The sequence below is a fragment of the Rhineura floridana genome, chromosome 15 (genome assembly GCF_030035675.1).
Source record: "Rhineura floridana isolate rRhiFlo1 chromosome 15, rRhiFlo1.hap2, whole genome shotgun sequence".
In the NCBI taxonomy this organism is placed as follows: domain Eukaryota; kingdom Metazoa; phylum Chordata; class Lepidosauria; order Squamata; family Rhineuridae; genus Rhineura; species Rhineura floridana.
This window is the reverse complement of record NC_084494.1, coordinates 7,300,121-7,323,173: the sequence shown is the minus strand read 5'-3', so window position 1 is coordinate 7,323,173 and position 23,053 is coordinate 7,300,121. Positions and strand designations below refer to the sequence as shown.

The following is a 23,053-nucleotide window of genomic DNA, read 5'->3' as shown; positions in this document are numbered from 1 at the left end:
GCAGATCCACATCATTCATTTAAAGCACATTAAACACACATTTGAAGCACATGAATCCCACTACAGAATCAAGGGAACTGTTAAAGGTAGTGGGAACAATAACTGAGGGGGAAACTATACTTCCCAGGATTCTTAAGGGGAAGTCATGCACTTTAAATGCAAGTTGGATGTGCTTTAATGTATTGTGTGGATCTACTTAATAAACTTGGCCTGCATGTAAATTGTTTTAATTATTTTTTTAAAAAAATGGAAATGAGCTATATGGGGTGGCTTACAAATGTAATTTAACTCACCATCTCTTAGCCTAATCTGCCCCTCAGGATGAAAACAACAGAGGGGAATCATGAACACCCCAAGGAAGAAGGGCACACTTAAAATGTAGAGGAAATAATACTGTACAACCATAGTGTGAAATCAGATACTTATTGGGACATAGTATGAAGACATATTTATATAAGCATGACTGTCAAAGATGTTTATTATTTACACAGCCTGTAAAGATATTTTTAGTGCAATCGTATGATTGTTTACTCAGAAGCAAGTCCCAATGTATTCAATGGGGCTTACTCAAACAGGGAACCATGCATAGAACTGCAACCTCAAGTGATAAGGAACTTCACTCACCCAACCCAAAATTCAGAATCATGCCACTTTAAGTTGTTTTGCAGCAATTTATACTTGTTGTTTTGTTTATTGGATTTTAAAGGGATTTCTTTCTTGTTGTGAGCTGCCTTGGTTTCCAATCACCAACCCTGCCTCACAGGGTTGTTGAGAAGACTCCATATACATGCACACACTGGAGATGTAAAAATACATAGACCCCTTATTGTCAAAACCAGTTGGTCATTGCAGAACTTTTAAAAATAAATAAATAAAATAAAATCAGTACTAGCTTCCTACATAATAAAAGCAGTGATACCTGTGTAAGCCCTGCGTAATTGCTTTAAAAATAGGATTGGAGGGTAGAGAACGATTTACAACACAAACACAATTCTTTGCTATGTTCACTCAAAACTCCCATTAATTTACAATACAATCCTAACGATGTCTACTCAAAAGTAAGTCCTATTGAATTCAATGGGGTTTACTTCGGGTATGTGGGATTAGCATTGCAGCTTTACTCCCAGAAAAGCAAGTATTGGATTAAAGCTTCATATTGGGAAGGTTTTCAAAACACTGTCCTCTTCAAAATTTAAACCTGTTTGACTCCCGCACACAAGAGAGAAAAACCCTTTTGGTACTGCTGAAAGCTATATTCTTACTCAATTTATGAGATTTTCAGATAAAAAGGGGAAAACCCTGCAAACCAGCCTAGACCTTTACAATGGGATCTAGGTACTGCCTGGAGGCCAATAAATCCTTTGTCAGTCACAACCCTGACTTCACCTATTGGCTACAAACCTGAAAGTTAGAGCAGCCAGCTGAGAGAACATTTCACAGAAGTTGCAGGGGGTGGCGGCCAACATTTTGGTGTATATCTCGTGAACCAGACCATCTAGACACTTAACTTTTTTAAAATGAAAGCTGAGAGTCTGGATATTAAGGTGACACACCCGGAGACCCAGAGAGGACCCCAAAAATGCAGAGTCTCCAGGCAAAAACCAGATACCTGGCAACCCTAGCATATTCTCATGTTCCTAAGATAATGAAGGAATTGCTGTTCCTTGTTTTGTAGTCCAATGTATATATTTCTGGTCCGTTTAAAATGCACCGGTATGCAGATTTTACACCCTTCCCCCCTGGTATTGTCTGACCTGGTATAAGGCAGTTTCCTATGATTTTGGCCCACTATTCTCAACCCCAAATTTAATGTGCCCCTCTAGTATGTGTAACATATCCTTTTACATTGAATTTGCATGGATTATGCACTTGTCAGACCAAGGACAGCATCTCACAAGACTTGTAGATAAAGGTCTGCTTTATCTTGAAGATATCTGCTTGGAGATAAAGAGTACCTTCAGAAGGGACACACTAAACCAGCCTTCCCCAACCTGGTAGCCTCCAGCTGTTTTGAACTACAACTCTCACCAGCCTCAGCCACTTCTGGCTGGGAATGATGAGAGTTGTAGACCAAAATCGCTGGAGGCTACCAGGTTGGGGAAGGCTGCACTAAACATTCCTTTTCTTTCCCATTATCTTCTTTTGCTCCTAGGGATGGAAGGATCTGTTTATTTATTTCCATTTTTCATTTTTTCTATCTTAAATTCAGTTTTCTACATTTCTGCAGCAATTAGCAATTTTTTAACAGAAAAATCCTGATGAAAATTCTTCATCATTGTAGCATGAATTTCTCCTAATAAACACATTTTTGTGTGCAGTTTTGACTAATGTACACATTTTTGCAAGCAATTTCTCCGAACACAATGCATTTTGGTATGCTGTTTTCATTTTTGTAAACATTGGTTGGTTAGAGAACTGTATCACAAAATTCAGAAAAGTGTGAATTGCAAAGGATGGCTGTGTTTCAGCTCTCATATCGTTTTGGAAAGTGCAAATTTGGTAGATTCGGCTTTAAATGAGAACTGAAACAACTTTCTCTCCCATCTTCACCCACACCCCTGGGAGGTGGCAAGTGTAAGCATCAGCTGCCCTGGAGGATGGGCTGATGTACTCCTTCTGCAAACAGCTATGGACTTGTCTTTTTTAGAAGAGAACAAAAGCAGAGAATGCTAAGAAGGCAGAGAGGAGAAAATTCTGAAAGAGGAGGCATGAAGACCGTTCTGCCATGCACCGCCTGTCTCCAGTGCCTCAGTCGTTTGCAGCAGAACTTCCTATCCCGAAGGCTGAATTCCAGATGTTTGAGGGAGCATTTAAGCAAAGTTTCATTAAACATGCTGAAATATTTGTGTTGGACATGCTTGCTAAATAAGACTTGATGGCTTTTGATGGCTGATGGCTACTAACTATGTAACAGTTCCCGACCTGCTTGAGGGTGGGTGGGAGTGAAAAGAGTAAGTCTGAGAGTTCTGAAAGAGAAAGAGACAGTCTGAGTTCTGGCAAGAAGGGCCCTTTCTATGGGAAAGAATAGTCCAAGGGTTTGTCATTTTACTTGTGGAAAACTGACAGTCCTTCATGCCTGTTGGGCTGGCTGGGGATGATGGGAGCTGTAGTTCAAAACATCTGGAGGGCACCAGGTAGAGAAGGCTGATTTAAGGGCTTGCACCCGTTGAGTGGCTGCTTCCTCCTCCTGGTAAACCTGTATATCTATAAATGTTACTACCCTCACATATCTGTTCTCATCTCACTAGTGAACTGATTCTATTCAAGGCAGTCCCCAGAAAATCTTACAACTCAAGAATATGGGGAGCGTGAAATACTACTGAGGCCTTAATAGGGTAGGTTTGTCCAGAATTATTGGAAAAGTATCCTGGACATAATATCACAAATTGTCAGTCATAAATTTAAGACTGAATCCATTTCTGGTACCTTTTAATGTAACTGAAGCAGCTATTCCTAACAAAGAAATTGTTATGAATTTACTCACTGCAGATAAAACTAGATGTAGCAGGCAGTGAAAAAATGCTGAGTCTTCTTCTGTTCTGGGATGGCTTTTGAAATGTTTGGATGCAACAGAAATGAATAAACTGACAGGATTTTGTAGATGATCCAGGCAACATCAGACAACCAGCATAGCTGACAAATGAAATGAGATAGACTGCCTTCAAGTTGATCCGGACTTATGGCGACCCTATGAATAGGGTTTTCATGGAAGGGGTATTCAGAGGGGGTTTACCATTGCCTCCCTCTGAGGCTAGTCCTCCCCAGCTGGCTAGAGCCTGCTCAGCTTGCCACAGCTGCACAAGACAGCCCCTTCCTTGTCCGCAACTGCCAGCTGGGGGGCAGCTGGGCTCCTTGGGACTCTGCAGTTTGCCCACGACTGCACAGGTGGCAGGGCACGTAACCCCTGAGCCACTCACTGTGGGGTGATCTTTAGCTGGCCCTTGACACCCAGGAGACAGGAGTGGGGATTTGAACTCACAGACTCTGGACTGCCAGTCAGGCTCTCCTCCCCACTGTGCTATACCAGAATATACCCACAAATGAAACCCAGCAGTCCGGAGGGCCCAAAAGTGTGAAAAAAAGACTTGCCCATTTCACTTGTAGAAAAAAGGGGTCGAAGAGTCAAGTGTGTGTGCGTTTGTGACTGTGACACCCGGGAGACACTAGTGGGGATTTGAACTCACAGACTCTGGATAGGCAAGCTTTATTGATTATTGGAATACTAAATTAGAACATATCAGGCTGGATAGAAGCTTGCTTTAGACATGACGATAAATATTGCTGTCTATTTTAATAAACATTTTTAAATGGCCTTTACAGGTTAAAGATGTAGGAAGTGGCTCATTTCTAAAATTAGTGGTGCAAGGCCTCACAACTGTTTGGAAGCCATAGGAACCTGCCTTACACCAAGTCAGATAATTGGCCCACCTGCCTCATTACTGCCTGTCTTGAATAGCAGCGACTCTCCAGAGCTTCTGCCAGAATCTTCCCCTACCTGGGGACAGTAGCGTGGTGGCAAATTCAGAAGTGCAGGGTCCCTTCATAACAGTCACAGCTAACCCCCCTCACGGCCACACCCCTTCTAAAATTATGCAATCTAATATTATAGAATGACCTGGCCAGGTCTGAATACTGCTTTCTGCTTCTCTGTCCTTGTTAATGCCTTCTCTTGCAACAACAGACGTCCGTAGGAGCCAATCAGCATGAAAAGGGAGTGTGTTAAATGCTAAGAGTGGCTTCTCAGTGGCTGACTCACCTCCTTTCACTTTGATTGACTCCAATCAGCAGGAAAGGACAAGGAAGCATGCTAGAAGACTCTTCTCAGTGGCTAACACACTCTGTTTTCATGGTGATTGGTTCATAGGATGCTGGAGATATAGGGATCCTGCTGGGACCCTGCTCTCAAAAAAGACCCCCCCCCCGGTGACCATGGATGGAACCCGGTATGAGCTTAAGGCTAACCCTAAAAAGGTTAAAAGACCACAACCTGAAAATGATTTATGTAGAAGCATTTTTGCCTCACTCTTCAACCCTAAATAAGAGTGCTCCATATCTCAGTGATAACACAGTCCCTGTCTTCAGGCTAACAATCTAAACGTCATGACGCAAAAGGAAAAGGGATGGGGAGGGAGGAAGCAAACCCAGCAGCACTGTTTCTTCATTCCAGAATTCTTGTACTGACCAGCTGGAAGGGAAAGAATGCGAAGAAAGAAGGAGCTGAATTTTGCTAGTCTTTCAGAAGAGTCCATGGAGAGACCCTGCAGTTCCCCCCATCTTTCTCCCTCTACTATATCCTGATGGAATGGCTGTGCTAGATGAGGGAGGAACCTGATGGAGGTTTTCACATTGTTTTGGAAAATACAAATTTGATAGAGTTGCCTTTAAATGCAAACTGAATTGACATCAGGCAGGCATCTTTGCTATATTCGTTTCGGTGCCTGCTTTAAACTTTTCTATTTAGGCAAGCCTTTCCAGACACATAGATGCTGATCTGTTTTAAATTTTTTACTTAGTTGCTGTTTTAATTGTTTTAAATATGTTTTCAATTACTCGGTTTTAACTTTTTTATTGATAATTGTAATGTTTTTTGTAAACCACTTAGAGGTCTTTAAATTCAGATGGTATATAAATTTAGTTAGTTAGTTAGTTGGATGATGATAATGATGATGATGATGATAATAATAATAGTAATAATAATTTCTCCCCCATCTCTAGGGTGCATTCACATCCCTTTTGCTCCACCCAACCATATGCATGCATGATTTTCCTGCTGTCTATGGTGTTTTTTTCCTGATTTTATGTACTTCTGCACACTCCACAGTTCCCCTCAGCATGCAGATATCTTGCCCCTGTTTCCTGTTGGCCCCATTTTTGGCTACAATGCTGCCAGCACAGACAACCTGTGTTCAACATTGCAGGGAGGCTGCAGTGTAAACTACCGTAGTGTGTTGGGGGGGAGAGGTTTGTGAAGATCAGAGGTCCTGTTGCTTTATGTTTTACTCATATTGCTTTTTAAAGCTATGGTTACAAGTCATTTCTTGAAGTTTATCCTAAGTCATAATTTATTGTATGGCAGTGTTTAAATGCAAAGGAAGAATAAATCAGTCCCATCCATTGGGAAATAGGGACTGGGCTTTTTGAGCCGCTTCGTGTGAACCAAAAGTCCTGATCTGAAGCAGGTCTGAGAAAGGACATGAGTCCTAGAGCAGTACCTCTCCTTTTAGACATTAAAGACTGTCCCACATGCAGAGGCAGAGGAAGGGGGTCCGTTTCTAAGCCTGCTTTTTCTGCATTGCCACAGGGTCCCAAAGAAAGCAAAGGCCCAGCTAGTAAACAGCTTAAGCTGTTTCAGTCCACCAGTCTAGACCCATCAGGCTGCATGCCAACTTTCAGTGGAGGAAGAAAAACACACATGGAACAGTGATTGCATAATGCTCTGGAAGGCTCCCAAACTCTGTTGCTCTTGTGCAGTGATTTACTTTCTAGGATTAAGATGTGCTTTCAGCTATTAGGCTGTGGCTGAGGCACCAGCAAAATCCTTGCTCAGGAAGACTGCAGGCGCTTTTATAGAGTTAACAGGCTGAATCTGTTTGGATACGACGCTGGTACTAACTGGCCATCCCATCCAAGACATATCCCACCGAGAGGTCTACTCTCAAAGGTCTAATGTCATTTGTTTGGGTTTTGTTTGCTTCTTCACACAGTACATAGTTAAAAACTATGGAATTCACTCCCACAGGAAGTACTAATGGCCAGCCACCAACTTGGATGGCTTTAATAAGAGGATTAGACAAACTCATAAAGGTTATAGCCATGAAACCTCCACTTTCAAAGGCAGTATGTCTCTGAATATTCAGTGCTGGGAATCACAAGAGGGGAGAGTGCTGTTGCACCCAGGCCCTGTTTGCAGGCTTGTTATAGGCATTTAGTTGGCTACGGTGAGAACAGGATGATGGACTGGGTGGGCCTTTGGCCTGTCCCAGCAGCCAGGCTCTTCTTATGTTAAGTCGTATTGTTCTCTCTGCAATAGGAAATCCTCAGTTCTACAATTAGACTAAATAAGACAAACTTGGCACAATAACTTAATCTGTGCCAAAAGTGGTACATGTACAAATGCAGCCATATAGCAGCTTTTCGAACTAAGAACAGGCAGACTCACTCCGTGGACTGGATCAGAGAGGTGTTGCCCAGTCTCAAGATCATCGGGCCTTTGGGGTTGCGGATTTTCTTAACGGCCGAGGTCTTCAGGAGAGCAAATCTTTTAATTAGATTAAATCCTGCAAAAGCCACAGAAGAGAGAGGAAAAGAAATCAAATCCAGCAAAGGCTGTGTGAATAGGTCCAGTCTCCCACACTATCCCCCTGTATGTTTACTGAATTGGTCTAGTTCCTGTTCGCTCATTATGTACAGGTTTAGATGGCTAGTGCAGATTAAACTCTGAAAATGCTATGAAGCAGAGTATAAGGTTGTGTGGCATTAGAAAATGCACATTCCATCCTTTTTTTGTATAAAAATATTATTCCCTGATGGTTTAAGAAATATGTTTGGAATTTTAAATATTAAAATTTTAAAATATTATTTGGTGTAGCATGTCACTAGCCCTCACTGACATGGCCTACACATTTAATTTGCTCACAAGCATATTATGAACCCAGCTGGTCTTGATTTTATTTATTTATTTATGTTCATTATGAATCACTTCCCATGAAACATCTCATAGTTATTTCATAATACCCTAGAAACATCTATAAAGCAACTGCATATATAAACACAATTAAAAACACTATATATGCAAAAACAAGATCAAATGCAATGCAGACACCAATAAATGCAGATACCGGGATAAAAAGCTCCACTTTGAAGACTTGCTGAAAGAGGAAAGATATAAAAATTGTGGAGGATAAGAACTCCAGAAATCCTGGGTCCTCCTCATGAATCCTCTCTCTACCTGCTCCCCAGTCTCAATACCTAAACCTTTGCCAGTTTTGCCTGTGTCATTGCAAGGGATCCTCAGCAGGGGTGTAGTCATCCAGAGTCTCAGGGGGTCTTAGACCCTTTCCTTTTTTTGGGAGCAGTGCCCCAGCCAGGTCCCTATGTCTCCAGTGACCTATGAGCCAATCAGCATGAAAGGGGAATATGTTAGCCACTGAGAAGCATCTTCTAACTTGCTTCCTCGTACTTTCTTGCTGATTGCAGCCAAGCAGAGTGAAAAGAGGTGAGTCAGTCACTGAGAAGATTCTTCTCAGTAGCTAACACACTCCCCTTTCATGCTGATTGGCTCCTAGGGACCTCTGCTGTGGGAGAAGGCACACACTGGAAGGACTGAGGAGTGTGGAGTTGATGACGGAGAGCAAGCAAGGGAGTGAGGCAGTATGGCTGTGAAGGGGTGCGGCATGGCCCTGCACTTCTGAATTTGACACTACAGTCCACTACTGATCCTCAGGTTGTTTTATGGGCACTCCTTGGTTTGCATTTCTGTGTGGCTGATCTAGCCCTCTCTGCTGCCCCCAGGTAAGTGGGTCTCCCTGCCTGATTCTGCAGGATCTCGGATCCATGGGTCCTGATTGGGCAGAGAGGAGCCATTGCAGGTTTATCTCTGTTTTCTGGTAAACTGCTGGGGGTGGGGGAGGCAGTGGCCAGAGAGGAGAACTCTGCTGGAAAGACAAGCACACTCACCAGTTATATTTACATATTTGTCACTGTTCTGGTCCAGCCGGAGACCTTCCTTCTGCATTTGTGGACATTTCTCTCCTACAAGATACATCCAGCAAATCAGTGCATTGAACCTGAATTTATTAACACATGTGAAAGTTGTCCATATGACCTGTTATTAAAAAGTAAGCTACAATTTGTTATTCTGCTCTTTTGTTTGACAAAAGGGAAACACATATGAATAATTGGGGGATATTGCTGAAGCAGACCTTGGAGTTATTGAGCAATCTTCACATCAGCTAGTCTAGGACGCCAAGTCCTGCCTTGCCAAGACTCTATGCAAGAGCCTTCTTCTTCAGCTCATTACACTTTATTTTGGAAATGATGGCAATGAATAATAGTGTAGTAGAAGGCAAATGACTCAGCCCTTGATGTGCATTTACCAGAAACCCTTTGTGTTTTCTCTTCACGATAGTCCTACCCCTCAACAATCCCCAGCAAACCTGTGGCTGAAATCTGGCATGGACGTAACATCTCCCCATAGAAGGAGCCACGTGCAAGACGGCATCGCAGTGTAGTGGCTATGAGTAAGAGCTGGGAAGCCCTTCATTCACATTTCATGGTAGCCATGAACACACTAGAGCCCCGTTCAGATAATAAGCAAGGTGCATTGAATGTGTGGAACAGGATTACCCAGACCTCTGCGTATTCAGCCAGAATATATAGCCCCACCTAAAGCCCTACTGTTAGGCAGAGGGAGGCAGCTGCCTCAGGCACCAGATGCTGGAGAGGAGGCCAACAATGGCAAAGTGCTGGAGAATAGAATTCCCTGTGTGCCTGTCCCACCTGCCCTACACTACACCGTCTGCTCTCAGATGTGGTGGAGGATGCTGTCTGATCACCAGTGCTGACAGTAAAGTCTGGTCCATTAGGGTGCATGAGGCACTGTCCCACCCAACTCAGTCTGCCCTCAGCCAGCCCCCATCTGCCTGCCTTCTTACTGACAATGAGCCCAGGAGGTGGCATGCCTCTCAGCCTCCTCCTTAGAGTGGGATTTGCAAGACTCAATTGAACCGCAGTGAGAAAAATCAGCCTCGCTGCATTTTGAGCCTGTCACGTGCACAGAGCCTCAGTGTTGCCCTTGTAGAACTGAGCAGGGAAGAGGATGGGGACAAAACTAGAATGAGTTGGTTCTGCCTGCCATTGCTCTGGCTCCATCTGCTGCTGGCTTCCCAGTCTTCCGCTCCACCATTCCCAATGGGCACTAGTCACCTCACTGCTGAATGCTGAAGTAACATTCAACTACCAGTACAGTTGGCTTCAGAACTTAAAAGGGTGTGTGTGTGAGAGAGAGAGAGTGTGAGGGACGGGTGAGAAATTCAATTCAGTCTGCATTTTAAGCCAAATCTGTCAAATTTGCACTTTCCAAAACAATGCGAGAACTGAAACTCAGCCATTCTTTGAAATTTGCGCTTATTCACATTTTGCAATGCAGTTCGCCAACCAAACATTGCTTACAAAAATGCATGGATTAGAGGAAAGTGTGCATACAATGAATATGTGAGTGAAAATAATGGACAAAATTGCATTACGTGATGAGAAACTACTTGTGAAATGTGCACATTAGTCAAAAGTGCCTACACAAATGTGCTTATTAGGAGAAATTCACACTAAAATGCTGGAGAATTGTCATGATGGTTTTTTTAAAAGAAATTGCTACAGATATGTGGAGAACTGAATTTAAGACTGGAAAGATGAGAAACTGAGAGAACTGAACGGACATCTTTCCATCCCTAGTGTGTGGCATCTTGTGCTTCATCTCAGACAATAAAATGTCTTGAGGGATCCCTGTGCAACCCTATCTGTACAACATAATTGTGGTGAGATGAAACCTATGTGCTGATTAGCTAAGGCTGCAAACCTAACCACGTCCACTTAGAAGTAAGTCCCATTGAATTCAGTCAGGCTTACTCCCAGGTAAATAGGATTAAGACTGTAACCTAAATCTCACACAATTAATCAACTGAGTTGGGGGTTGTTTAGGCAAGCGTAAATATAAAGATCTACTCTGAGTAAAATACGGTTGAATAAATATGCTGTTATCAAAGTAGATCTATTGAAATGAATGAACCCAAGTTAGTCATGACCATTAATTTCAATGGGTTTACTCAGAGTGAAAGTTAGGTGAAAAAACTCCATTTATAAAAGATGTGGGTGATGCAGTGGTCCATCCAGTAAATACATAATCTCTTTCCCCTCTCCCTAACTCTTTCTGCTACTATTGCAATGCTGGATCTGTCCCCAAAGATTATTTGAGTACTTGCATTACACAAAAGTACACTCCGAGTTCAGATTTTATCAACACATTGCAATGTTGCTGGGCTCTAAAATGGCCAAATGAGAGAGCTCAGGCTGGAAGCTCCGCTCTGCAGAAGCACAGATTATCTTGCAGCTCTTTAGAGGTGCCTCTGGCAAAATGAGGGTTGATCCCTGTCCAGTTTCCACATTAGATGACAACCAGGATGATGCATCTCTCTTGTGGATATTCCGAGGTGAATAAGTAAAGGTTGAGCAACTTCTTCCTAAACCTTCCAAGTTGTCCTTGTGGAGAGGCAAATAATTTCTTCGTCATATTTAAATTCCACCTTCCTGCAAGGAGCTCAAAGTGCCTCACAAAGGGTCATGCCATTTTACTCTCACAATTATCCAATGAGGTAGGCTAGTCCAAGAGCCAGAAATTTGCCTGAGGTCACCCAATAAGCTTCAGTGACTCAAAGGAGATCTGAACTCTGGTCTCCACAAGCAAAGTCCAGGAATTTATTTGTGACGCATCACTGGTTTCCACCTGGTGGGGTACAACCCACAAACGTGGTGCACCTCAACCCAACCTAAAGTGGGTTATTCCAGCCTCATTTTCTTTCTGTATTTTTTAAAATGTTTATTTAAAGAGAAAGAGAAAGATGAAGTGCAGTGAAAGAGAGAGAAAGTCATGATGGAATAACAGAGAGATATAATCTATGGTGAAAACCTGTGGTGTATCTACACTACAAATTTGTATTAGCTTTATATGGATTTAAACATCGTGGCTAAACCCTCTTAAACAGAAAACTTGCAGACTGCAGTTTGGGAGGGGTGCATAGAATGCCAAATTAGCATTTGAACCTTAGCATTTGTCATTGTAGTTCACATGTCCTGATAGTTTAACCACAGTAATTCATGCCCTGGAAATCTCCCAGTTGTAACTGTAAATGTATTGTTCATGGGGCTGCCCTTGAAGATTGGTTCAGAATTCAGCTACAAGAATTGTGTCTGGTGTGGGAAGGAAAAACCATTTTACATGAATTCTTAAAGAATTGCACTAGCTGCTTATTCCCTTCTGGGCCCACCTCCTCCCCTATCGTTCTGCCTGTGCATTTAGATCTTCAGCTGAGGCTCTTCTCTGCATGCCATCACTTGCTGATGTGTGATATGCCTGTACAAAGGACAGGGCCTTTTCTGTGGTGGTGCCCTGATTTTGGAATTCTCTCTCTGAAGAGGCTCACCTGGTGGTGACATCACAGTTGTTTTGGCACCATGTTACGCCTTTGTTTGTCTAGGCATTTTAAACACTGCATCCATCTTTGGCTTCCTGTTAGCAGTTGTCTTTTAGTTATTGTTTTATTCTGGATTATGTTTTTATTGCATATTGTTGTTGCTGTTGTTACACATCACCTTGGAATCCACTCCGATGAAGGACAATTTAGAAAATTTCTTTTGGTCCCCTGTCTTTTCTTTTTTAAAAAACAGTGTATCTTGCACAATATTTTACATTACAATTTATAGTATGATACATTTCAAACATAGTCATCTTTAGCAATATAAATTAAGATCATATTGGCAATAAATCAAAAAGAAAACAATTATTTATATTTATTGGTCATTTACTGCAAAAAAGTCTCAAAATGACATAATTTTTTTTAAAAAATTAATAATTCCAAATTTAGAATACATCAGAAGATAAAAGAACATTATTAACTAAAAGTGCTCATCCTGCAATAACATAATATAATAACATCCTATCACACCCAACTAATAACACATTGAATCCTTCCATGGTACGTTACATTGTCCCTATCAATATGTGTCGTCTAATAATCACAATATGAGCTGTTAAATGTACCTTCAAAAAATAAATACATCATCAAATACAATGAAGAGGATTAATTCCACCCAATTCAGCACTAATCCTTTCCCCACGATCTCTGCCAGGCAGTTCATTTGGCACCTGCCCTAGCAGGGTTGGAAATCTTAGCCCCAAGCTGATATGGTAGTTTCTAACTTTCTGCATCACTCTCCTTCCTTCTTCCCTTGGCAGAACTATCTATGCTTCTGATCCAAGACTTTTTTTAGACCAGTCCTCTACCAATCCATCAATCTCCCTTAGACTTTCCCTTCCCTGTCCTATCCAAAGGGCACAACAGGACAAAACCATGTGTTTTAGTCAAGCCGCTAGAAAATGGCGTTGCCAAAAGTGTCTTGCATGAGTTCAAAAAGCCACCACAGCCAAGAAAAAAAGTTGGAGTTAATGCATAGCTAAAAAAAGAAGACAGCAAAGGCAACTTTTTATATTATCTTCCTGGCCATTGTCCTTCCTTTGGAAACAGAAGTGCTGACTCAGCTGGAGTCAGCTTCCCTCCATGCTTGGGTAAAGAAAGGGTTTTTCGACCCCCTCTCTCATAAGGGTCACTCAGTCAAACTGGTGGGTGGGTGGTAGGCTTAGGACAGACAAATTGCAGAACTTTTGCACAGAAAGCCAGATTGGCTTATGGGATTCATTGCTACAAGATGTGGCAGCTGGTGGTTCCATGTCAGTGGGGCAGTGGAATCTGCTCTGGGTTTTCATCTGAACTTTCAAGGAGGTGACCAAGGTGCTGAAGCCTCTGCTAGCCATGAGAAGTGGCAGTGGACAGACACCAGCTGACATAGCTTGAAAAAGGATCAGGCAAGCTCATGGAGGAGAGGTCTGCAACAGCTATTAGCCAGGTTATCTAAATGGAACTTCCACATTCAGAGGCAGTATACCTTTGAATGCATTACGCCAGGGAAAACAAGAGGAGAAAACTCATCTTCATGCCCTGTTTGACAGGATGGGGGAGAAATTCGGTTCGGTTCACACTTTACTGCAAATCTACCTAATTTGCACTTCCCAAAACAATGTGTTAACCACAACACAGCTATTCTTTAGAATTCACAACTTGACAAATTTTGCAATTTAGCCCTCCAACCAAGAAAATATGTATATTAAGGGAAAGTGTGTGCACATAGCAATGAAATTATTCATCATCATCATCATCATCATTTTACCCACCCTTTACTCAAGGATCTTGTGTGGGTCACAACAATTTTAAAATGCAGCATTAAAAACAATTAAAAACAACATAAAACCACAAAATGTCCTAAAAATATATGTATCAGGTGTCAATGGCCAGGGTAAAGAGGTGCGTCTTTAGCATTCACCTAAAACTGTACAATGAAGTTACCAAGCACACCTCAGTGGGGAGAGAGTTCCACAACTTAGGGGCCTCCACAGAGAATGCCTTCTCCCAGGTCACCCTCCTGAGTTCCTGAGGGTGGTGGAACTACCAAAAGGGACCTCTCTGGCAGGCCTGGTGCCAGCCCAAGAGCCCCTGCCTAAATCTATAGACTGGGGCTAGGAGGGTAGAGCTCTGCAATCCACGCCAGCGTCAGATTGCGGGGCGTGATTTGCAGCCTGGGTTAAGTGGTTGATGTGCACCACAAATCAAGCCCCACGGCCCAACCCAGTGCTGGTTTGGATCCTAGAGCAGGAGCTCCACCTGCCCAGACAACACCTCTCATGCAGCTGGTGTGGGCTTAAACAGGCTTGGCCGCCCACCTCCTGCACTGCTATGGCAGTGTGTGCGAAGGTATGCACATGCAGTGCGCTGATGTGCTGATGCTGGCGGCAGGGTGTCCAGGCCTATTTAAGCCCATGCTGGCTGCATGGGGGGCTGTTGGTGCCCGAGGGTCCCCTCATGCCTGGTGCTGGCCCTGCCTTCTGGTTATCTCAACACCTGAGAGAGTCTGTAAGGAAGGAGGCGGTTTTTCAGATCGGGCTGTAAACACTAGTCTGAGCACCTTGAATTGGGCCCAGAAAGAAACTGGCAAACAATGCAGCTGTTTTAAAACAGGGGTTATATGAGACCTAAAGAGAACCCCAGCCAGTAATCTGTCTGCTGCATTTTGGACCAGTTGGAGTCTCAGAGTCAGCTTCAAGGGCAGCCCCATATAGAATGCATTGCAAGAATCCAATCTGGAAGTTAGCAGAGCATGGAGTAGTGTGGCCAAGTCATCTGTGTCCAAAAGGGGCTGAAGCTAGTGAACCAGCCGGAGCTGGAAAAAGGCACTCCTAGCCACTGAGGCCACCTGAGCCTCCAGTGACAATGTCAGATCCAGGAGTACCCCCAAGCTGCAGACCTACTCCTTCAAGGGCAGTGCAACCTCATCCAGAACAGGCTGTCTTCCCACCTCCCAGTCATGAGAATTTTGAACCCACAATACCTCTGTTTTTTCAGGATTTAGCCTCAATTTACATCCAGCCTATCACCACCTCTAAGCACTGGTCCAGCACCTCCACTGCCTCTCCCGATTCAGATGGAATGGAGAGATAGAATTGGGTGTTATCTGCATATTGATGACACCTCACTCCAACTCTCCAGAAGACAGCTCCCAGCAGCTTCATATAGATGTCAAATAGCACGGTAGACAAGAAGGAATCCTACAGATGAACAGTAGCCTCCCATAACTACTTTTTGGAAGTGGCCCTGGAGGAATGAGTGGAACCACTGAAGCACAATGCCCCCAACCCCCACCACCCTGAGACACTCCAGGAGGATACTGTGATCAACAGTATCAAAAGCCACTGAGAGATCAAAGAAAATGAGCAGAGTCATGGTCCCCCTATCTCTTTTGTGACAAATGTCATCAACTAGGTTGACCAAGGCAGTTTCAGTGCCGTGACCAGGCCTGAAGCCAGACTGGAACGGATCCAAGTAATCAGTTTCCTCCAAGCATGCTTGAAGCTGGACCGCCACCACCTTCTCAAACACCTTAACCCAAAAGGGGATATTTGCCACTGGATGACAGTTGTTTAACACTTCTGGGTCCAGGGAGGTCTGCTTAAGGAGGGAATGCATCACCACCTCCTTCAAGGCAGATAGTATTTTCCCCTTCTTCCACTGAAGCATTAATTACTCCCTGGACACACCCAGTCAACCCCCTACAGCTAGCTCTAAAAAGCCAAGATGGCAAGGGTCAAGGGGACAGGTGGTCGACTGCACTTCTTGAAGCAGCTTGTTCACATCCTCAGACTGCAATCATGGAAACTGATCCATTAGTGAAAACAAAATTAATGATATTAGGTGATGTTGCTTGCACAAATGTGTATATTAGGCAAAATTGCACAGAAAATGTGTACATTAGGAGAAATGCACACTAGAAAGCGGATGAATTTTAGAGGGCAGCAATGTGGCAAACGGAACTTAAGATGGGGAAAAATAAAAGAAACTGAAATCTGACAGATTCATTCCTCCCTATCCTGGTCGACTGTTGCTAGAAATAGGGTTTGGATGCTGAAATCAAGGTGAACCTTTGGTCTGATCAAGCAGAGCTCTTTTTATGTTCTTAGGTGTCAGACTAGAGAGCCGCAAAGTCAAAAGCTGACCCCTCTCCAATGAATGATCTTGGAACTGTGGAGTTCCTGAGAGCATTGACCCGCATAATCACAGGCAATGTGCAGCTGTGGCCACGGTTTACTGCAGAGTGTTTACATAAAGGGACATCACAGCTCCCGAAAAACTGCTCCTGAGGGCCCTTGCAAGACATCCAGGCTACAACATCTGCTTTGTGTCTTTCTGCCAGGCCTATTAAAAACAAAAAACTGAAACAGAAAGTCATTGTGTTTGCGTAGGCAGTAGGTTGCCCCTTGGCAAGGTCATCAGGGACGCTTTCTGTGCAGTGAAAGGAGAACATGGAACGTTCTATATAAAGAGCTGTTGCCACCACAATTTGGCCTTTAGCAAAAATTCACCATGATTTTGTGGGGCTCTCCAGTGTGGGACTTTGAGAGGGAAGCTGTTAGCTGCACCAAACATTAACAGGGAAAGGCAAGGAGGACATGGTTCAAATTCATAAATAATCCATAAGGCAGGAAGAGTATGAATAAAGACTGTCAAACTGTCTCAGGATAGAGGTGTGATGGTTGTGGGATTCCATATGCCCTGAAGTTGTCTCCAGACTTTGTCTGAAGTAAAATTCAAAGAGGTTCCTCGTGCTGTGATGCAATGTCTGTGGAATTTCCAAGGAAGGCAAAAGAGTTTCAATAACATGAACATGGTTTGAAAAGGGAGGGATGAAGGGAAGAGTCAGGAAGGAGAGCTACACATAGCTGCAGTCAGAGAGGTGCAGAAGGGTGACAGAAGTTCCTCCTGCCTTGATCTGTCACAGCAATAGACAAAAGCTGGCAGCTGCTGCAAGTGGCTAGCCCCTCTGATCCTTTTCTCCAAATGAACCCGATTTGGCAATGGCTGCTTTGAATTTTTCACACCTTACAGATGAACAAAAAAGCCATGGCTTTTTTCCCTCGAAAGCCTGGTTTGTTTTCCAGCTGCTCTTGCTTCATGTTCTATAGCTTGGCAAGGGGATGGGGTGGAATGGCCAAACAAACCATGGTTAAGCAAGGCTGTTGAGTTTGGACATAATGCCAAACCATAGTAAAAACAAGCCATGGCTTGTAAGTCAACAACAAAGTATGGCTTCACATCATGGTTTGTTGGCAGAAAATAAACCATGGTTAGTCTGCTGAGCTGGATTCGCATGAAACAAATCATAGTAAAGCTAAACAAACTGTAGCTTAGCATTATGTGTGATCTGGGCCACTGAATTGTTTTTCCTTTCCTAAAACAGACACACACATACCACTCTTGCTTTCTGTTGACTTAATTTGATTCATTTGAGATGGGCAATTTATAGCTCGCTTGTCAATCAACTAGATTCTCCAAGCAGGGTTTAATTTTTAAAGCAAATAAATTAATTAACAAATATAAATACAATCATAAAACTTCAGGGAGACAGAATAAAAACAAGAAAACAATAATAATTAAAAAAACACACCCAAAGCTTGCCTTTTGTAAGGGAGGTCTTAATTGTCTGTTTACCACATGCTTAGCCAATTCCTGAGAAAAACAAGCTCATAAGTCAGGAAGATGGAATGTCTCTCTGTTTAATACTTCACAGAGGAATGAAAGGAGAGCATGTGAAAGCTGGAAGCAGCATAGATCAGATCAGCTTTGGAAAACACCAGGGCAAACAAGGCAGGGAGCGACTGCATCATAACCCAGCCAGGGACTCAGACTCAGGGAATGCCACCGTCAGTGATGTGCACTAGGGCTGAGACACAGCAGGATGAGCCTCTGGGCCTTAATTGCTTCAAGACATTATGCTGGCTACCAGTGTATCAGATAAGCACATAGAGGAAGGGCAAGGAACATTTCTGCAGCCTGAGGGTCATAGTCCTTCTTGGGAAATCTCTCAAGGGTCACATGACAGTGATGGGTGGGGCCGGAGGCAAAAGCGGGCGGAGCAACAGATGTGCCAGTAATGTTTGTACAGTCGGCTACATCCAGCCACAAAGAACCAGAGGCCAGCAAGAGGCATTATCGCACTTCCAAGGACACATAATTAGCCAGGCAAAAGCACTTGAGGAGGGTGTGAAGAAGGGCCTGGAGAGAGTCCTGGGGGCCAGACTGAGAGGACTAGGGGGCTACATGGCTGCATTCAGGGCCAAGATGGGCCATTAGGCAGCTGGTCTTGAATCCAGATTTGGAGGATACTTTCTCCAGCTCTGGGTCTTAAGGAAAGCTGCTGCAGCTGGTAGCCTGACTTAGGGAGCTCATGCAAGTGCTAGAGCAACCTTACTTGGACTCTTTAGGTCAGCCAGAACAGCATAAGGCAGAAGATCCTACTCTGCTGGCCAGACAAAAGCAAAGGACCAAACTCTGAGCATTTATACTAGCCCTGACCAATCCAGAGCCTCTGAGCGGCCTACCTTCTGTGATCAGCTGATGCTGCACACTGCTGTTCCTTCCTGCACCTGAAGAAGGCTCCAAGGCATGAGGACACATCTTCTAGGGTAGTTCTCTAGGCCTCAGGTGAAGAATACCTGGCTGAAGTCCCAGAATCCCCAAAAGCTACAAACCACAACCTCTAAAAGGGGAAGCTCCATGGATCTGCTGCCATAGACATTACAGTGTGCACCTCTGCCTACCAATGCTGGGAACTAAGAAAAATGGGATGGATATTCCCCTCTGCACTGTGTTTATGAATTTTAGGAACATAGGACCCTGCCTTATACAGAGTCAGACTGCTGGTCCATCTAGCTCAGTATTGTCCACACTGACTGGCAGCAGCTTTCCAGGATTTCAGACATGAGTATTTTTATGCCCTAACTGGAGACGCCAAGGATTGAACCTGGGGCCTTCTGCATGCAAAACAGATGCACCTTCCACTGAGCTACAGTTCTCCCCTCCAGACCGTTCTCTACATGTCTCACGGGGGCATCCAGCTGGCCATTCCTGGAAGAGAAATGCTGAGCTGCAGGGACAATACAATCAGTTCAAATTTAGCCATGATTATATCCATAGGGCTCTCTCAGGTCATTTTAGTTTCCTCTGAAGCTGCTCTGTTATACCCTCTTTGAGGGTGCAAGACGAAAAAAAGCCACCAGGGCCAGCCCTGTCATTAGGCAGAGTGAGGCAATTGATCTGGGGTGCTTTGAAAGAGCAGCAAATTGAGTTGTTGTTGTTGTGTTTTTACAGTCAGGAAGGCAGTTGGTGACTCCATGTCAGTGGGACAGTGGAATCCACTCTGGGTTTTAGGCTAAACTATCAAGGAGCTGTCCGAGGTGGTTTTGCCGCCACTGGAGAGAGGCACATGTGACATGGATTTTCTGACTCTTACCTTGAGGGCTATGTATCTTGGCTGGGGAGGGACAGCACCATTTGCAGCTCTGTCCCAGGCAGCAAAATGTCTGGGGTTGGCCCTGGCAGCAAAGAATCTCCAGGTCCAAAAACAGAGCCAAGAAGCAACTGGAAATATGTCCCCAGGGTTTGCACTATTTGTGGCACAGAACATCCATTTATAAGGCCCCGTTTGGTTGGATTTTTTGTCAGTAGCCACTACTGCTAAACCTATGCCCAGAAACGTCTCCCCCGGCACTTGACAAGAGTGAAGGAAATCTTTAAAAGGGGTTCAAAAATTGCAGCAGTCTCCAATGCAAGCAAGGCACTGGAAGAGACAGAAAAAGTGTGTGTGGAACGATGGAGGGAACGCTTTGAACTCCTCTGGGCCCAGGTTCAGCTACCAGCAAATCTGTTTAGAAGGACCTCATGTACCTGGAACCTTGTAAATACATGCCATTGTACAAATCTGTGATGATTTGATGAGGCCACACTTGGAATACTGTGTCATTTGGAATGCTGGTCATCTCACCTCAAAGAGGAAATTGTAGAGCTGGAGAAGGTCTACCAAAATAGTCATGGAGTTGGAGCAACTCCCCTATGAGGAAAGGTTACAATGTTTGGAGCTTCTGAATTTAGAAGAAAGGCAACTAAGAGGGATGATGCCAGAGGTGTGCAAAATTGTGCATGATGTGGAGAAAGTGGGTGGAGGGAAGTCTCCCCCACTCTCTCGTAATACCAGAACTCAAGGATAGCCAATGAAGCTAAATGTTGGGAGACCCAGAACAGACAAAAGAACTCAGGAACGTAGGAAGATGTCTTATACCAAGTCAGACCATTGGTCCGTCTAGGTCAGTATTGGCTAGACTGATGGGCAGCAGCTCTGCAGAGTTTCAGGCAGGGAGTCTCTCCCAGCCCTATCTGGAGATACTGTTGGGGATTGAACCTGGGACCTTCTGCATGCAAGGCAGCTGCTCTACCCACTGAACCTACAGCCCTTCCCCAAGTACTTCTTCACACAGCACAGAGTTGAGCTATGGAATACAAGAGGTAGGGGATGACCACCAACATGGATGGCTTTCAAAATGGATTAAACAAATTCCCGGAGGATAAGGCTATTGCTACTAGCCACGATGGCATTCTTCTACCTCCACTGTTGGAGGCAGCCTGCCTCTGAATACCGCCCAGTTGCTGGGGATTACGAACAAGAATGTGCTGATGCCCTCATATCCTGGCCATGGGCCTCCCTTAAGCATCTGCCTGGCCATCGTGAGAACAGGATGATGAACCTTAGATGGGCCTTTGGTCAGACCTAGCAGGGCTCTTTTCATATTCTCATGCCAGACAGAAATAGACAATATTGGGCAAGATGGAGCAATGATCCAACTCAGATCCATGCATTCAGCTGGGGAAAGAGGGGGGCTGGGTAGGGGGCTGCCAACCAGATTAAAAGATTCTGTGATAAAAACAAAAGAAAAGAAAAACACCCCAGCGTCTGCAGCCACCATGGAAGATGTTACACTCTCCACCCGTTCCTCTCCCCAGCACAGGAAAGCAACCCCTCCCACAAGGCTTGAAACAAAGCTAGCAGGAGCCACAGATGTGCTTGGAATACGTACATCTGCCGTTGAACAAAGACAGATGCACAAATGAACCACTCTGTGCCCAAGGAACCAGAACAGATTGCCTCCAATTGCAGCAGACTTTGTGCTTGGAGACTCCAAGGGCCTTGCAGGGTTATGCCTCTCTCTGCTCTCCTCTCCTCCTCATCTCGTTTGACTCTGGGCAGGCTGCATAACCACGCATGTCAATGAGTGTGGGTTTATTTATTAATTTATTATTTGATTTATATCCCACCCTTCCTCCCAACAGGAGCCTGGGGCAGCAAACAAAAGCCCTAAGAACACTTTAAAACATCATAAAAACAGACTTTAAAATACATTTAAAAAACATTTAAAAACATTTTTTAAAAAGCTTTCAAGACATCTTTAAAAAAAGGTTTAAAAACATCTTAAAAAGCAATTCCAACACAGACACAGACTGGGATAAGGTCTCAACTTAAAAGGCTTGTTGAAAGAGGCAGGTCTTCAATAGGTGCCAAGAGATGGTGCCTGTCTAATATTTAAGGGGAGTGAGTTCCACAGGGTAGGTGCTGCCACACGAAAGGTCCATTTCCTATGTTGTGTGGAATGGACCTCCTGATAAGATGGCATCTGCAGGAGGCCCTCATCTGCAGAGCGCAGTGGATGGGTTGGATGGGTTGTGCATCCAATGCAGAGCTTGGAAAAGTTACTTTTTTGAACTGCAACTCCCATCAGCCCCAGCCAGCATGGCCACTGGATTGGGCTGATGGGAGTTGTAGTTCAAAAAAGTAACTTTTCCAAGCTCTGATCCAATGTTAGTTCTACCCAGACCAAACTCACTTAAATCAAAAGGCTCACATTAGTTGTATCCTTTAATGTGGATGAGACTACTCTGAGTAGGACTAACATTGCATACAACCCTGTGTTCCTATTGAGGGGAGCAACTGGAAAACCCTTCCACTAGTGGAGGCTGCTCCATTCGGGCCAACGGGGCGCTGCCCCAACAACCTTTGTTTTAGGGATGTGCTAGAATTCTACCCAATTTTGATTTGGGACCAAAGTTTCCATCAATTTACTTATTTGCTATTGTTGTGGATCCAATTTGTTTCTAGTGATTTTCCACAGCTATTTTCGGAAACCGATTTTTTAAGAAGTCTGAAAGGAATTGTCAATAAATTTGAAAGGAAATGTCAATAAATTAAAGGAAATATTGATAGATTGAAGGAAATATCAATAAAAGTATTGATATTAATATCAAAATTTTAGACACAGACTTTAAAAAACAGTTTTTTCCCAATGGGGGGGAATTGATACCAGTCTGTTCGGTCAACGGAATGCTTTTGAGCCGGTGCCAGCAAACGGATCCCATTTCTACTCCTGTCTGCCTTCAGCTCTACCCCACTTGCCTGCTTTGTTACTTACCACCAAGTAGGGGGTGGCTCTGTCTGTCATTGGCTCTGACTCCACCAACTGCTGGTGTCCCTGCTTTCCGCCCCACCAGTCCGACTGGGCACCAGCCACCACTGCCTTGCACTTAGTACTAGGGTTGCACAAGCCTCTGCTGTGCAACTGTAGTGGGAAATTTGCACAGATAATTTTAGACTGTAGGCTGCTAGGGGACAGAAGATTGTCGGTTTTGCTCATGCTGTGAAGTGTCATGTGCATCAGCAGCACAGTAAATAAGACCAGCGGGCCAGAAGGAGGTAGGGGTATCCAACCATCGAGTGCCACCAGAGTAATTTAAAAGTTGTGGGGGGATGAGGAAGGGGAGCAGGGAGGGAAAAGGTGACTCATGTTTGATCTGCA

The 23,053-nt window shown here is 44.1% G+C and overlaps 1 protein-coding gene across 7 annotated transcripts in view; it reads right to left on the bottom strand.

Moving 5' to 3' along the window:
- COL16A1 (collagen type XVI alpha 1 chain) overlaps window positions 1–23,053 on the bottom strand; it is a 222,831-nt gene that overhangs the window by 173,113 nt on the left and 26,665 nt on the right. For all 7 annotated transcript variants that reach the window (XM_061597039.1, XM_061597036.1, XM_061597040.1 and 4 more), the window contains exons 3-4: window positions 8,677–8,751; window positions 7,160–7,277 (exon numbers count right to left, since the gene is read on the bottom strand). In XM_061597039.1, coding sequence (XP_061453023.1) covers window positions 7,160–7,277; window positions 8,677–8,751 — 193 coding nt within the window. The remainder of the gene's footprint in view (window positions 1–7,159; window positions 7,278–8,676; window positions 8,752–23,053) is intronic.